General features: G+C 46.5%; 1 protein-coding gene across 3 annotated transcripts in view; it reads right to left on the bottom strand.

Annotated features, from left to right (window-relative positions):
* KCTD20 (potassium channel tetramerization domain containing 20) overlaps positions 1 to 15376 on the bottom strand; it is a 28106-nt gene extending 12730 nt beyond the window's left edge. Inside the window, exons 1-2 of one of the 3 annotated variants that reach the window (XM_008922358.3) lie at positions 15324 to 15376; positions 10505 to 10579 (exon numbers count right to left, since the gene is read on the bottom strand). Coding sequence is in view for 1 of the 3 variants with exons in the window: in XM_018079739.3 (XP_017935228.1) it covers positions 3901 to 3911 (11 nt within the window). In the remaining 2 variants the exon portion in view is untranslated. Of the gene's footprint in view, positions 1 to 3900; positions 3951 to 9056; positions 9105 to 10504; positions 10580 to 15323 lie in introns of those variants that run through there. The other 2 variants (XM_018079740.2, XM_018079739.3) reach the window with 2 other exon arrangements.
* Positions 15377 to 15678: the final 302 nt, after the last annotated feature.

The following is a 15678-nucleotide window of genomic DNA, read 5'->3' as shown; positions in this document are numbered from 1 at the left end:
CATATTTAAATTATTTTTAATCACCAAGTGGAAACAGTTTTATTTAGCAACAAACCTTTGGCACAAACAATTCATGCTCCAAATGCTTTGCAGAGGTGAAGAGGGTGATCCTTGTTCTGTGCAATCCTTAAGAAGGAAGCGTTTCTGCAACGTTGAGAGGCTGGGAAGATCTTCAGCACGTTATCCTTCCCCACCCTAACGAATCTGAGGCACATCCAAAGCCATTCCCAAGGTTTACAGTTCTCCCTCAGCTGCTGGAAGGAGCTGAATGGCTTAAGTTGCACAGAGCACCATAAACAAGGTGATGTGTGCCATGAAAAGGAATTGAACTACAGCAACATGCCCAGCAGAGAAAACCCATTAAGATGCAGCACTTTATTAAACAAAAGGTAACAAAAGCATCAGTACAAACCTGCTGGTTTCTACTTTTATTAATTATATAAATATAATATTTTGTTATATTGATAAGGATATATTCCTTACCCTTGGGACTTTGTTTTAAAGAACCACTACAGAGTATTTTAGGTATCAAGAACTTCACAGAAACTTCAAAGGAAAACAATGAAAAGCTGAGCTGTCCAAACCCACTGAATTACAGCCCCTGCTGTAACATCTGACAGCTTTTGCACGGCTTCACTGTCATCTGGCATGGCAGGAGAGAGGTTGTAAGAGAGTAAAAATAGTAGAAATGAGTAATTTACTTCACCATTCGGTTTGTAAACGGCAAGGAAGGACAAGCAGTGAGTGAATCAGGTGGTGAGCAACCCTCCCCCTCCTCCTAAACCACAGCATAACCACCAGGACTGAAATAAAACTCCAAACAACTGCTTTTTAAGGTGACAACACTCCTTTAAGTCCACAAAAACATTCCCATGTACAATTATTGTCAGAAATATGAGCCAGCAGGAAACACGAGTACGCAGGGTGTGCCTGACCTAATTCTACAGTCAACTCCTTCAGAACAAGATGGATTTCTAATGGAACTGCATGTTTTTCCACAATGGCCAAAGCCTGGCTTTAATGTCTGTCCTGGTTTAACCCCAGATGGCAGCTCAGCCTCACACGTGCTCATGTTCCCTGCTGGGATGGGGAGAGAGCTGGAACAGAAGCTCGTGAGTTGACATAAAGACATTTTAATAGCTAAAGAGAAGAGAAGGTTGTGTGGAGACCTCACAGCCCCTTCCAGGATCTGAAGGGGCCACAAGGAAGGTGGAGAGGGACTCTTAGTCAGGAAATGGCCTGACAGGACAAGGGGGAATGGCTTCACACTGCCAAAGGGCAGACAGATATTTGGGAGAAATTCTTCCCTGTGAGGGGAATTCTTCCCTGAGGCACAGGTTGCCCAGAGAAGCTGTGGCTGCCCCATCCCTGGAAGTGTCCAAGGCCAGGTTGGATGGGGCTTGGAGCAACCTGGGCTAGTGGAAGATGTCCCTGCCCATGGCAGGGGGTGGAATGAGATGACTTCTGGGATTCCATGACTCTATAAAAACTGCACGTGCAAGTAAAGCAAATCAAGGAATTCCTTCCCCACTTCCCATGGGCAGGCAGGTGTTCAGCCATCCCAAAGAAAACAGGGCTCCATTACACCTAATGGGGACTTGGGAAGACAAACACCATCACTCCCAACATCCCCCCCCCTTCCTTCTCCTTCCCCCACCTCTATATTCTAAGCAGGATTCCCTATGGTGTGGAATATCCATCCCTTGGCTCAGCTGTCCTGGCTGTGTCCCCCCAACTCCTCAGTGGTGGGGTGGGGAGCAGAGCAGACCTTGGCCCTGTGTGATTCCTGCTAAGCAATAACTAAAACACCCCTGTGTTACCAGCCCCCTTTTCCAGCACAGATCCCAACCACAGTCACCTACTAGTTACCAGGAAGAAAATTAACTCTCTATCAGCCAAAACCAGCATAAATTTCTTAAAAGACATCCTTGGAACATGCCAAAAGTTTCTCTGAACATAAAAGCAGAGAAACAAACTCCTAATGATTGATTTCCTACTCTGTAAAGGGAAAGCCCCTTCGGGCACTGCAAGGGGCTCTGAGGTCTCCCTGGAGCCTTCTCTGCTCCAGGCTGAACATTCCCAGCTCTCCCAGCCTGGCTCCATAGGTGTCCCACAAGGAGGGAAGTTGGAGTCCCCAGGTGGAGCCCCAGGCACTGCCCTGTGCACCTGAACCAAAGGAGATGCCCAGGGCAAGGTGAGAGTTGGCAGGTCTGAGGCTGCCACTCCCTGGCACCTGTGGGTACACCTGGACCACTGGAGAAAAACATGGAAGTGCATCACATGGATTGCACCAGAGAGAAAAACACCTACCTGGAGCCTTATCATGCTCTTCATGTACCTATTAATGATCCTCATTTCGTTTTCCAAACATGAACACAACCAGACAATAAAAGCTGATTTAAAGGTTGAACCAGCACAGGCACCGGCCAAAAAGCTTTCCCCTTGTTATGAAATAACTCTATCAATATACAGAGGATTCCTTTTCCATCTGGCTCCAAATGATAGATGGAAAATAATGTCCAGCAGGACTGATGCAATGCAGGGCAGCCCAAAAACTTTGGCAAGAGACAGCAAGGAAGCTGATGAAATGCTGGATTGTTCCTCCCATTCTGTGCATAGAGCTGCACTGTTAGCAAAGTTTACTGACTTACTCCTTTACTTGAGGCTTAACAAAAATCCACTGTTTCAACCAATGCAATTCAAAACTACAGCTGGCAGTCTGCTTTTAATGGTTTAACACTTCACTTGCACACCTGGGGTTAAGACCCAAAGCTCACCAGGTCCTTCTGTCACCACCAGTGCTCTGTTAAAGGAGCCACATCAGTGCCCCAAACTCAGAGCATCACTTCTTTTTAATCACTAAAATTAACACATGCAGAAAAATCATGGAGATTTATGAACTTGATGTAACCTTTTACAGACTTGTCCAAAATAGGAGAGTCCTCATGGCAGCCTCATCAATGGGATGGATGAAGTTGTCCCTCCACAGCAATGTCCCACCACCAGGAGGGTCAGAAGGGAACAAAATTCTCCACCAAGGCAACAGGTTAATGCTTTTCTATTTCCCTCCCTGTGGGGCTCAAGGTATTTGTGTTAAAGAGCCACAACCAAGCAAACTATAAAGGCTATTTCCACTCTTCACACTGCTGGAATAAAGGCAAAAAAATTATGTATTTGATCCTCATAAAGAGCTTTTTACCACTATGGCAGTGGCAGCTTTGCTAGTGCTGTCTGATTGAATTCAGCAATTTAAATAAAGCTGGCTTCCTTGGCAAAAGGATGGAATGTGCAGATCTGATGAGGGTAAAAGGGAAAAACTCTGGCTAAAGATGAGCTGTTGCAAGTATAAGCAGGTTATTTTTATCTAGAGACAGGAAAAACAAATGTTCCTCTGCTAAAATAGAGAATACTGCGCTAAATAAAGTTTTGAGGCAGGTGACACCTATGAGTTACACTTTCCCTTCATCTGTGTCAGATTAAGCTACAAACACTTATGTAAAAACCTGTAACAAGAGAAAGAGCAGCAGAAAACAGAGTTTTGCTGTGTTCTCTGTTCTACCACTTTCTGCAAAAGTACTTATAATGCTTTCAGAAAAACCCACGTGTTCCAACAGAGCAGAAAAGCAAGAGCTGCCTTATCCCTTTGGATTTTAAAATGCTGGTTTCCTTCTCAAGTTTTGCTCTTGGGCAGCTAAACTGAACTCCGTTTCAAATTCACACATTCTTAATTGTAAGCTGTAGAAAAAAAAGCATAAGGAGAATTTCTGAGGGAATTCTAAAGGGAATCTGATCCACCTGCAGCCATCGGAGCTTCTGAGAGAAAACTAATCCCCCCCTTTTTCCTGGAGTAACTGTGGAGCAAACCCTGTGCCCAGCACCCCCTCCCAGCTCCTCACTTACTGCCGGCTCATCCGTCCTCAGTGCTGCCAGCACCTGGATCCCCAAATCCTCCTGGATCCCAGGGAAGCACTCAGGCACGGCAGGGCTCGGTTTAACCTCTGGGAGCAGCGCTGGTCACTCCCCCAGAGCTGATTCACGGCAAAATTCCAGTTTAAGAGTCCTCCCCCCCCCGCAGCTGATTCACCGAACGTTTGAACACAACCATCTGTGCCCCGACAAACAGTTTTATTTTAAGGCTTCTCTTTCGAGCAAAAGTCCCCCCCCCCAAATTCTGTCTCTCTCCCAGATTCCTGGTTCAGCCTGTTTTTGCAGGAACTGTGTGGTGGAAGAGGGCCAGTTTTGTTAAACACCCTCCTGCCACATGTCCCTTGTGCAGGTGGAGAGGAATCAACTACCAGATTTTTTGGATCTGTACATAACCATGTGCATGTGGATTCCCAAGTCCAGAAGACCTTGGCCTTGGGCCCAAATCAATTTACAGTAAATGAGGATAAAATGAGTTATTCTGATACATCATGAGCCCCTCCCTCAGTGCTCAGGGGCCCTCACACAGCAGGGCAGAGCTGACACACTTTTATGCCACCTGGAAAGGTTCCCCTCTCTCAGCTCAAATATGAAATCAATCTGTTCTGCTTTTCTCACTGCCTTCCCCTAAGATAAGAGTTGGATTTCCCAGAGACTGCTCCAAAGACAATTCCACAGAACAACAGAATTAAATACATCACACACCACCAACAATACAGAATTTTTAATGTAAATAGAGCCCGAAGAAGCAGGAAACTCTTTTTATCCTGACCAATGCCAGTGACAAAACATGTCCTGACAAGTCTTAAACTGGGAATGAAAGATGCCTTAAGAGGGATCTTACTTAAAAACAACCTATCCAACATAAAAAATTCCAAGTTGTCCCTAATTTACTGACTTTTGCATTTCAAGCACTTGTTAATACCTTTGGTTTGGGGGCAAGATTTTATTCCCTTAATGCCCAATTATCTTGCCTGTTTAGATTCAGGTGCAACAAAGCACCTGTGGCCTGGTAAAGAAGTTGGGGAAATGTAAAGAGCAACAGCCTCTAATCAAGGTGTGTTGTCCCACAGCAGGTGAGGCAGGTGGCCATCAACAGGACTACAAAAAAAAAAGCTTTAATAACAATACACATTTATATATTATATAAAATAAATTTATATAATTTATATCATTTTTATACCTATAATTTATAGAGTAGCTTTTATAATTAATATGAGTGGATTATCTCAGAGCAGAATATCAGCAGAGAGAATAATCAGCCTAAAACAAAACACTCTTTCCTCATTTATGGAGCTTTTAGTTTCCTACAAAAAGTTATCTGGCGTGTCACCCCTAAAAAAAGGCACCTACTTGCTTTGACTCTTATTTTAGAAGGGCTGTGAGCAGCTCCAAACTCCACCTTCCTCCTCTGGAAGGGATCCCAACGAGTAACTGCTCCCTCATTCCCAGCTCGTGCCCTACAACTCCAACTGCCATTGATTTTTAACCAATGACACAGCAGCAGTCTGGAAAACTAACAATAGATGGCACAGTTTTGAAAGTTTGAATGCAGCTACAGGAGCTGTTTACCAAAGGGATTTCAAAATAATAATAATAATAATAATAACAGAAACCGAAACAAAACGGGGGAAGCTGCAATGGAATGCAATTTAATTTGAAATATTGCAGAGTTGAGAAAGAGGTTCACGACTCAAGGCCCAGTGTGGAAGGGCAGAACCAGGCCTGGCAAAACTCAGGTGTTGTCACCCAGCACAGGAGATCTGTCCCAAACTCTGGGATGAGACAGGACCCCTGCCAGGGGGATTATGTGGCATCCCCAGGAGGCACTGCCACGTCTCACCACAAGAGTCACTGGAAGGCAGCTCAGATAAAGCCACAGCTGAATTTTCCTGCTGAAGGGCCGAGATGCTCCTTGGGAGCAGAGGCACAAAGGGAAGATTATCAGTGTTGTCCTCAAAAACAACAGTTCCCTGAATCAAACCCGCTGTTTAACTCTCACTAAGATACTGATAATACCAAAAAGCAAAACAAACATAAGGCTACTCACAGAGTGGAGCCACATCAGTAACTACAAGCAATGCAGAGTAATCCAAACCCAAAATAAACACAGGATTTTTTTTTAGCACAGTTACAGCTCTTCGGAAAACACATCTTGGTTTATTTTTAGGGAGGCAAAAGCAGGGGCTAAAATTTCAGCCAGGTGAGGCCAACCATCAGCACTCCCAGTTCATGTCAGCAGAGAACCTGATACCTTATTTTCAAGAACTGAAATGCAGCTCATGACTCCAGACCAACAAAAGTTCACGGTGGGACACTGGCAAAACACCTCTTGATTTGTTTACACGTCTGGATAAATATTTTACATGTCAAGCATAGTTCTGACACTTTCTAAGAATATTCCCTTGCATTCTTTCTCCTGTGACTAATAATTCTTACACAAAAATATTTGGCTACTGCAGTGGTACAGCAAAATTAGCCAGGAACTGGAGCCATATTTTATGGGAGTTTAAAAAAAAAGGGAAAATACCACTAAAAAAAAATACACAAAGTTGAGAAAAGCAGAGAGGATGCCTGTTTCGACACACATAATGAGGTGGTGGTGCAGAGGAAAGGTGCTCATTTGGGCATTGAATAAGGTCACTCTTGAAAAAGGAAAGTTCTAAAATTGAAGAGTATTCCAGAACAGTCCACTCCATTTTGTTTTTAATCTGACAAGAAAGAACCCATCAATATTCTTGCCAAAACTGCAGCTGGTTTCATGTTTATATCCAAGCCAACATGCAAAAGAAAGGCCAGGACTTAAAAAAATTAATTTATTTCAAAGAAATGGTCTTCAAAGGTTGTCCTTGGGAGGAATATTCAACTCTGCTGCATAACCCCAGAGATTCACAAATAAATAAGCATATTCCAGTTTATGCATGATTTTAACAAATCCTTAACAAGATAGATTTTAGTGCAGAGCCTGCTAATTAAAGGGTCTGTTCATGTCCAAAGCAGCTCTCTAACCCAAGAATTCCAACTCAGTCCTGATCAGACATGACCAAAACAGTGACATTTTAGAACTTTTAACATGAAATGAGTTGGCTTTTGTCAATCTGACTGGGGATACAAGAAATCAGCTCTTGGTGGTAAAGCTGCACTGCCCCTCACACGAGCAGAAATCCCAACAGGCTCAAGACCAGCAGGTGAATGTTTCCTCCAGCCCCGTGGTAGGATGAGGGGCTGGAATGTTCCCTGTCAGGGCTCCCTGCTCTGGGGAGGAGTAAAAGCCTTTAAATCTCACAGCTGGTTCAGAAGAGGTTCTGTTTTGTTATTTTTGCTTCAGCTGTGACAGCCTAATTAAAGACACTGCTGAGTGTCTGCAGCACACAGGGGGAGAGGCTGGAGAACACTCCATTTTCTGCTTTAATAATAGTTTCATCTTTCAGAAATGCAATAATTCCACTCTACAAGTGGTGAAGTGGCATTTCCCATAGCTGCTCCCACCACCTTTAAAATGCTCTTGGAATGACTTAACAGCACAAAGTGAAGACAGACAAGAGATGCCCCAGCTATGGACATTAACCAATTTTCTGAAAACAACTGAGAGCTTCAAAAGCAGCTTTTAAAAGGAGAGGCCCATGATCTTGGCAAAGAACATTTTGTAATAGGGACATTTGGCAGACAAAACACCATTTAAATATAGCACAGCCCTAATGCACTGAGCTCTCCCCAGGTTTATAATTATCAATAAACAGAACCCCAGTTTCCCCCTTGCTCAGGCAACACAAGGTAACAGAAATCATCAGACTGGTTTCACTTCAGTGTTTGGTGCAGCACATTCCCAGAGGACCATCTCTAACCCAGCTGTCCATCACTCCTCAGCAGAACCCCACGTGAAAGCAGCTCCTCAGATCAGATACATTCCTTTAGGTCTTCCTGAGATGCACATCATTCCCCCTGGGAGGGGACTTCCCTCCCCAGGGAAGCACTTCCCTCCCATTCCCCCACTGGCCAGCACCCCAAACCCCCCGAAATGGGGCAGGGACAGACACATTCCAGCCCTGGCACAGGATGGGAAAGCTGGGAATGGGAAAGCTGCTCTCCCACATGCCCAAGAAATGTGAGGGATCAATATTTCTCCCCATCAGTGCAGCACCCAGATCGATGGTTTCCATCCCACTCAAAAGGGAGGTCTGAAATGGCTCTGTGGCACAGCAGCTTTTGGGGTAAAAGCTAAAACCTGCCCAGTCCCAAATGACTCAAACATCACCTAATTTAAACACCATTAGATGGGAACTCGTAGAAACTGGATGTGAGCAAAGCCTTGTGGTTTTGAGGGGCTTTATATCAAACTGAACCATTCCTCAAACACACCTGAATCATCTGGTTTGCCCATCACCGAATAATCTTATTTTTTATACTTGCAACTTGGCCTGTCTGAATGGAAAAGAGTGAAGTAGATTCTATAGAAAAGAGCCAGATTGTGCTTACCTATATTAGAGAAACTCCATGGATTTCAGAAATCAAAATGTAACAGCAAATTAGAAACTGAAATTCTAATAATCTGTATTTCTTTTCTATTCCTTAGTTGGTCTCCTGATTAAAGTTTCCAGAAACAAAGCAAACTTTTAAAAAATTTCCAAAGACTCCTTTCCCAATATAGGCAGTAAGGTCTTTTTTCCAAAAATCCTATCAGTACAAAGGCCTTTGCTACATAAATGTCCATCTCCTGAGCCTGTATCAGTCCCCAACACCTGACCAAGGGCTTCTCAAAAACCATCAGACTACAGGGAAGTCTGCAAGTGCCTGCTGGAACATTTCTGTCAATGGATTAGGGAACTCATTCATAACTCCCAACTGCCCCAGCAGATAACATTCCAGGCAGACTGGAGGCTTTTCTGGGGGTAGAGACTATGTAACACCACAGTTTTTAATCCCCCCGCCCAGAGGAAGAAGAAATGAGCTCACTTTCATGTAGGTTAAAGCTCCATTATTGTGTTTTTCTCCATTGCTTGTTCCAGTTATGCTGAACTAGCAGATGCAATGGGAGCACATGAACTGAGGGACTTGGAAAATCCACCCAGCTCATCTCCAGCCCGACCAGGAACTCTGTGAAGTTCCTCCCTTCCTGCCTTTTCCCTACTCACCTCCTTTGTGGACCTCTCACTCCAGTTTCTCCAAGTTACCAGCACAACCTGAGTGAGAACTGCAGTCATTCAGTTATAAAACAGATACACTTGGAGAAAAACAGCATCACTGATTATTAAATTGAGAAAAACCACTCAAACTGGGGCAGGTGCTTAATCCAGGCAGTTTACAGGACATCCAATGGGATCCTGTGGACTCAGGGATTCCCTCCAGCAAATGGGACTAGCTGCTGTCCCAGCACAGGGAGCCACAGCACTGGGCTCCAAGAGACTCAGCTGTGCTTTCTAGACCAGGAATTACATTTATTAAAAATCCCTTGCTATTTACACCTGACCCATCTGTTTTTCAAAGCTGCACAGCCACAACTTTGCCTACCAGCAGCAATCAGTAACTGTCACACACCCTCTCACTGCTGTCACAAGGGGCAGTTCTGCTGGTTTTATGGCTGCCAAGCTCTGCTTCCTTCTGAAAATTCCCTGATTGCATGGACTGAACTACAACACCCCATCCCAAGTGAGGGACTGTTTTATGAGAGCTGTTTGGTAACTGATTTCATTTCCCAGTTCCTGTAATACTCACTGTTGCTACTGAAAGCATGACTAATAAAGGCTAATCTATATTATTTGTCCACAAACTGCAGAGGCAAACCTGACACGCAGAGCTGCAGTCTCATTTCTCTATATTCATTCCACTTCCATCACCCCTTTTTTTATTGCTTCTTTTGGCTATTTCAGTATTGAATCTCAGGCAGATTTTCACTCTCACAGTCAATAGCTGAGTAATTCTCCAGCCACTCTGACAGTGGGATAAATATGACCCGTTCCAACTTATAGTTCACAAGGGTATTACTATATTTGTGTGTTCAGGAGCAAAACTGAGGACTGAACATTCCCGCTCCCAGGAGCAATCCATGGATCAGCACCATTTCTAATAGCTGCACATAACACATTTGAGGTTGTTCTGAGGGCAAGAGGGAAAAAACAATCCCAAACTGCAGATGAAATTACTGAATGTTGAGCTTCAGTGACTACAGCCCACTTCAGTGCTGCTCCCAAGACTAACAGCCATTGATTTTCCTTCTCAATTTCAGGCCTGTGTTGCCCTTCAAAAGTCCTTAGTCCTTCTTTTGTGTGGAGCCAAAACCCACCCAGGCCAGCCTAAAGTCTCTGCCAGGTCAGAGGACACACTGTGACTGCAAATTAGAACAAGACACAGGAGGGGAAAGGTCCATGAAAGCTGATGGAATGAGACACAGGGAAGGCAGCTCCCAGGACTTCATTTACTTACAGCAACTGTCATTATTTCCCTGTAACAGATTCCCAAAACACATTCCCTTCCAGCTGCCTGGCTTACAAGTCCCAGGTTCTCTCTACTGTCAAGGCTCAGAACAGTGAAGAATTCCCATGGCAAAGCCATCCAAAAGCCAGGGACCCAAATTTGTACTAACCTTGGCTAAAGAAGGTCCAAAAGCTTTAGCTGATTGTCATGCTGGAACTGGAGATCCAATCCAGGCATCAAAAACCTGAAATTAGAGGGGTTTTCATCAACAGTCTGGCCAGGTCTCCCCAAAAACCAGATATGGCAATTACACTGCTTCTACAGAAAAGGTTAATTTTAGCAAATTGGTAATTTCTGAACTCAGCATTAGCTCTGGTTATGCTACTTATGACTAAAGTATGGAAAAGAATGCTGGTGGCTCCTCATCCTTTCACATTCCCTCACAGAAAGGTGTTTATTGTGCTGCTTGTCTGGATGTGGGTTAAATTAGCCAGTAATGAACTGATCCTCCAGATAAATTCACTTCTTATTAAGCAATTCATCTAAAAATCAGGAGATCCTTTAGACAGCTCAAGTGACCTTTATCAGCAGGCACCAACTCAGCATTTTTCTTGCAAAGAAAGAGCTCATTATCCACACACTCCTCTGGGATCCCAGAGCAGAATGCAGCAGTTGCAGAGTCTGTCCCGAGCTGAAGCTGAAGGGAGACTTGCTTTGTATTTATTAAACTTTCTAGAAGGAAGAAGAGCCTCTGACAGTGGCTTTGGCAGGAACAGGCACCAAAGTGAGAGTGCACAGGGACATACAGTGTCAGGGAGCCCTGCAAGGCTCCTTTCACAAGTTCTTTGGCTGCTGGGTTGGCCTCTTTTGCAGTGACTTTCCTAACAGGACTCTGCAGCTCTGATGCAATTATTAATCCAGTCCCACTGCTTGGCCAATGTCCCTTTATGATCCCAGCTTTTGGCAAAAGGGGACAAAGGTGGTGTTAACTACAGCACTGGAGCCTTAGAGCAAATTCATTACAAAGGGTGAAGTGTTATTTACCTTTCTCTACACCCAAAATTTTCTGCTTGTGGGTTTTCAGGTGTTTAAAGGAGAGTTAATAGCAACATTTTTAAATAATATTACACTCTGCTTCCTTTGACTGTGCTGCTACACTGTGAACTAAACACTTGGCTGCCCATCACTGGCACAGGGAAGGAGTTCAAGATGAGGCTGAGTGACAAACACATCCTGGCATGGCCCAAACTTGGTGCTGAAAGCAGCAACTAATAAAACAAGATGATGATTCTTACTTCTCATGAGCTATAGAGACAGACTGAGTCACCACACAAAGAAATGGTACAATATCCTGAACAGAAAACTCCAAGCCACTGCTTATGAAACCTGTTGGATTCTGAGAAGGAAAGACTGAACGTGCCAAGACATGAAGGTACCTCAAAGACACTGGGGTAGGATCAGATTTATGACTAAATCAGCTCAGGGAAGAGGGTTTCTCAATTCTGATGGTTATAAAAGACATAGCTCAGGTAAGGCTTCCTCTGGAGCACAGGAAAATAAAGTGTAACTCTGAGTGATTTTGAACATATCCAACAAACTGAGACTGATCTCAGATGATACATTTCTGTTTGCACAAGGAAGATCAGTGATGAGGCTTCTGGAATGACTGTCTTAGCTTCCACTCAAAGAACTGTCTCAAAACCTGTCCAGAAAAGAAGCAACCCCAAGAAACCCCACCAAAAAAATAAGATAAAGCCCCCAGCCACTTCCTCTGCCTGTAGGTCCATGCAATCCACATCAAAGCTCAAATGGCTTTGCTATAACTTGGTTCTCACCACTGTTGAGAATAGAAATAACCAGTTTGGTCCTTCCAACTACAACTTCTTCCAGGTCAGCACCTGCAGCTTGACTGGGCTCACTGAGCACCACTCATTTATACAGTTTAATACCAAACAGAGAGCCCCCCAAAAATAAAATGATGTGATGAACTCCTACAACAAAGATCACTCCTTTCAAACAGAAAACTCACCCCCTTCAACTCTACCAGCAAAAGGCAGCACTGAAAGAGATCCAAAAGCTTTTTCTGTGCTGCAAATAGGTCTGTCTTGAAACAATATCAATAACTCAGCACGTGCCTAATTCCATGACAGCAGAACTTACTTTAACCTCTTCCTAATTGCTTTAAGATAAGCTGAAATAAGTCTAGACACAGTCATCTGCACAGGTTTCACTTATTCTACATAAACTGCTGCATTTGAGCTGTAAGATCAGAGCACAGAAGACCCTTTTACGTGGATGTTATTATAGGAAATAAAGACAATTGTGCCAGGATAAACAATTGTTGTACAGGCTGCTTTGCAAAAGGGCATCTTTTTTTAGTGATGTAAGTACTCAGAGGTTATAAACAGCATCAGTCTATTTTGGTAAAAGGTGACTGTCCCTAAATAGAACAGTAATAAAGGCACGTGGCAATCCAGCCTGAAGAATAATAACAACTCTCACAAGCAGCTTTGTCTACAAACTAACCTACAATTTCTGACCCCAGTAATTCACTTGTTTTGATGTTTACATCACAAAAAACACTTCTCTGAACTGAGGTATTTACAGCCCTCAAAGCCAGGTGACTGTGTGTAGTGGCAGCCTCACAGCCCTAGCACAGGGTAAACAAGGACACACCTCATCAGGGAAAGCTGAGCCTTCCCACTGATTCCCAGCCACAACCTCCTCCCAGTGAACTGTTTGGGATTGTGCAGGAAGGACTGGGACTGAGGTGAGGATAAGGCACGTTCAGGGAGAACTTTCTGCCTTAAAGCCATAACCTACTGCTACAACAGGATTTGGGTTTGCAGCAATCCTGGCAAAGTCATTCAAAAAACTCCCCCTACAGAGCTTCTCAACCTCCCAGGTTTATAGAACCAGAGAATGGCCTGGGTTGGAAGAGACATTAAAGCTCAGCTTGTTCTACCCCTGCCATGGGCAGGGACACCTTCTACTATCCCATGTTGCTCCAAGCCCTGTCCAACCTGGCCTGGGACACTTCCAGGGATGGAGCAGCCACAGCTTCTCTGGGCAACCTGTGCCAGGGCCTCAGTACCCTCACAGGGAAGGATTTCTCCCAGATATCCCATCTAACCCTGCCCTCTGGCAGTGGGAAGCCATTCCCCTTATCCTGTCACTCCATGCCCTTTTAAATAGTCTCTCTCCATCTTCCTGTTGGCTCCTTCAGGTACTGGAAGGCTGCAGTCAGTCACCCCAAAGACTTCTCCAGGCTGAACAATCCCAATTCTCTCAGCCTTTCCTCACAGCAGAGCTGCCCCATCCCTCTGATCATCTTGGTGCCTCCTCTGGACCTGCTCCAGCAGCTCCACATCCTTCCTGTGTTGGGGACCCCAGTGCTGGAGGCAGCTCTGCAGGTGGGGTCTCACCTGAGGGGGCAGAGGGGCAGAATCCCCCCCTCCCCTGCTGCCCACACTGTGGGATCAGCCCAGCATATGGGGGGTCTCTGGGTGCCAGTGCACGTGGAGGGGGCACATCCAACATCTCATTCCCAAGTCCTTCCCCCCATCTGCAACCAATCCCTTCATTCCCCAACCTGGATTGATCCCGGGGGTTGCCACAACCAAGGTGCAGCACCTTGAGCTTGGCCTTATTAAACCTCATACCCAAGACTGTTTGCATTATTATCACCCCTTCCCTGAAAAGCCTCAGGTCACTGAGAAGGCAGCACAGAGAGAGGCAGGATCAGGGATGACACAAGAAAGTGCCTACAAGCAGAAGTGGGCTGAGGTCTCACCTACTCACTCATTTAGGGGAAAATCCCTTAAAACATCTGCTCCTTTCAAAGACCAGTGGGGACAGAAAGGAGGGAGGGCAAGGAAGGTAAACTCAAGCCTAAAACCATGGTAAGAATAACATTGCACCAGCCTAGAGCCCCAGAGCAGGCATGGGAGGGCAGTGTGTGACCAAGCAACACCCCAAGGGGAGGCTGGTTCCATTCTGGGGGTGGTGGGCACAGCAGCAGGCTCAGCACAGGGCACTGGGCACAGTCCTGGCCTCCCACACAGCCCAGGAAACAGGGTGACATGTCAGGGACACAGGGATGCAGCACTAACCCACGGATAACAGCCCCAGCCCCCTGCAAACACAGAGTGCAGGAAACGCCCTAAAGACCCCCTTTCCAAGTAAACACAAAAAAGAAAGGGGCACCCCCAGCCCCACAGACGCTCCCACTCAGTGCACACAAGGTGCTGCCCCCAAACACACAGAAAGTAGCCCCCAAAGCCTGCCAGGCCCCTCCAAAGCCCACTGACAACAATAAAGCTCCCTGTAGCCCCCCCAGACCTCTCCTCCATGTCCCCTGTGACCCCCAGACCCCTTCTCAGCCCCACAGCCCCTCCCAAAGCCCACTCACAACAATGAAGTCCCCTGTGACCCCTAGACCCCCTCTCAGCCCCGGTGACCCTAGACCCTCCTCCATGTCCCCTGTGACCCCCCAGACAACCCCCTGGCGCCCCAGGCCCCTCTGAAACCCAGCGACAAGAATAAAGCCCCTTGTGACCACCCCAGACAACCCCTCAGCCCCCTCCTCCATGTCCCCTGTGACACCCGCACCCTCCCTCAGCCTCGCGCCCCTCTCCACGTCCCCTGAGGCCCCACCTAACCCATTCACAACACTGACGCCCCCACTGACCCCCCCCGGCTCCGCATCCCCCTCCATGTCCCCTGTGATCCCCAGACCCCCCGACTGTCCCCTGTATCCCCAGATTCCCCTCAGCCCCGCACCTTCCTCCCTGCCCCGCGGCGCCAGGAAGCCCCCCCCCCCCCTCCCCAACCCCACGGCACACCACAGACGCCCCGGGCCCATAACCGCCCGCAAAGCACAGAGAGGGCCGTGGAGACCCCTAAAGGCTCATAATGAGCCGGGAAGAAGCCCCCTCAAAAGCCCCAAAGAGTCCCGACCCCTCGCCCCCATTCCAGGCCTCACTCACCGCGTCCCCGCCGCGGCCGCTCCCTCGGGCGGGCGGTGGGCGGAGCCCCGCCACTGAGCCCCGCCCGCCACCCACACCGACAGGCGATTGGCCCCGCTACGTGATTGACTTCCCAGACTGGCCAATGGGAAGCGAAGAAGTGGGAAGGGGTGGGGCGTGAGGGGGCCGGAGAGCGGAGCTCTCCCAGTCTATCCCAGTGCCCTTCAGGACATCCCAGTGCTCTCCCAGTCTATCCCAGTGTCCTCCCAATACATCCCAGTGCTCTCCCAGTCTATCCCAGTGTCCTTCAGGACACCCCAGTGCCCTCCCAGTCTATCCCAGTGTCCTTCCAGGACATCCCAGTGCCCTCCCAATA

The sequence above is a fragment of the Manacus vitellinus genome, unplaced genomic scaffold (genome assembly GCF_001715985.3).
Source record: "Manacus vitellinus isolate BGI_N305 unplaced genomic scaffold, ASM171598v3 scaffold_47_pilon, whole genome shotgun sequence".
Lineage (NCBI taxonomy): Eukaryota > Metazoa > Chordata > Aves > Passeriformes > Pipridae > Manacus > Manacus vitellinus.
Note: the sequence above shows the minus strand (reverse complement) of the source record. Positions and strands in the feature narration are given on the sequence as shown.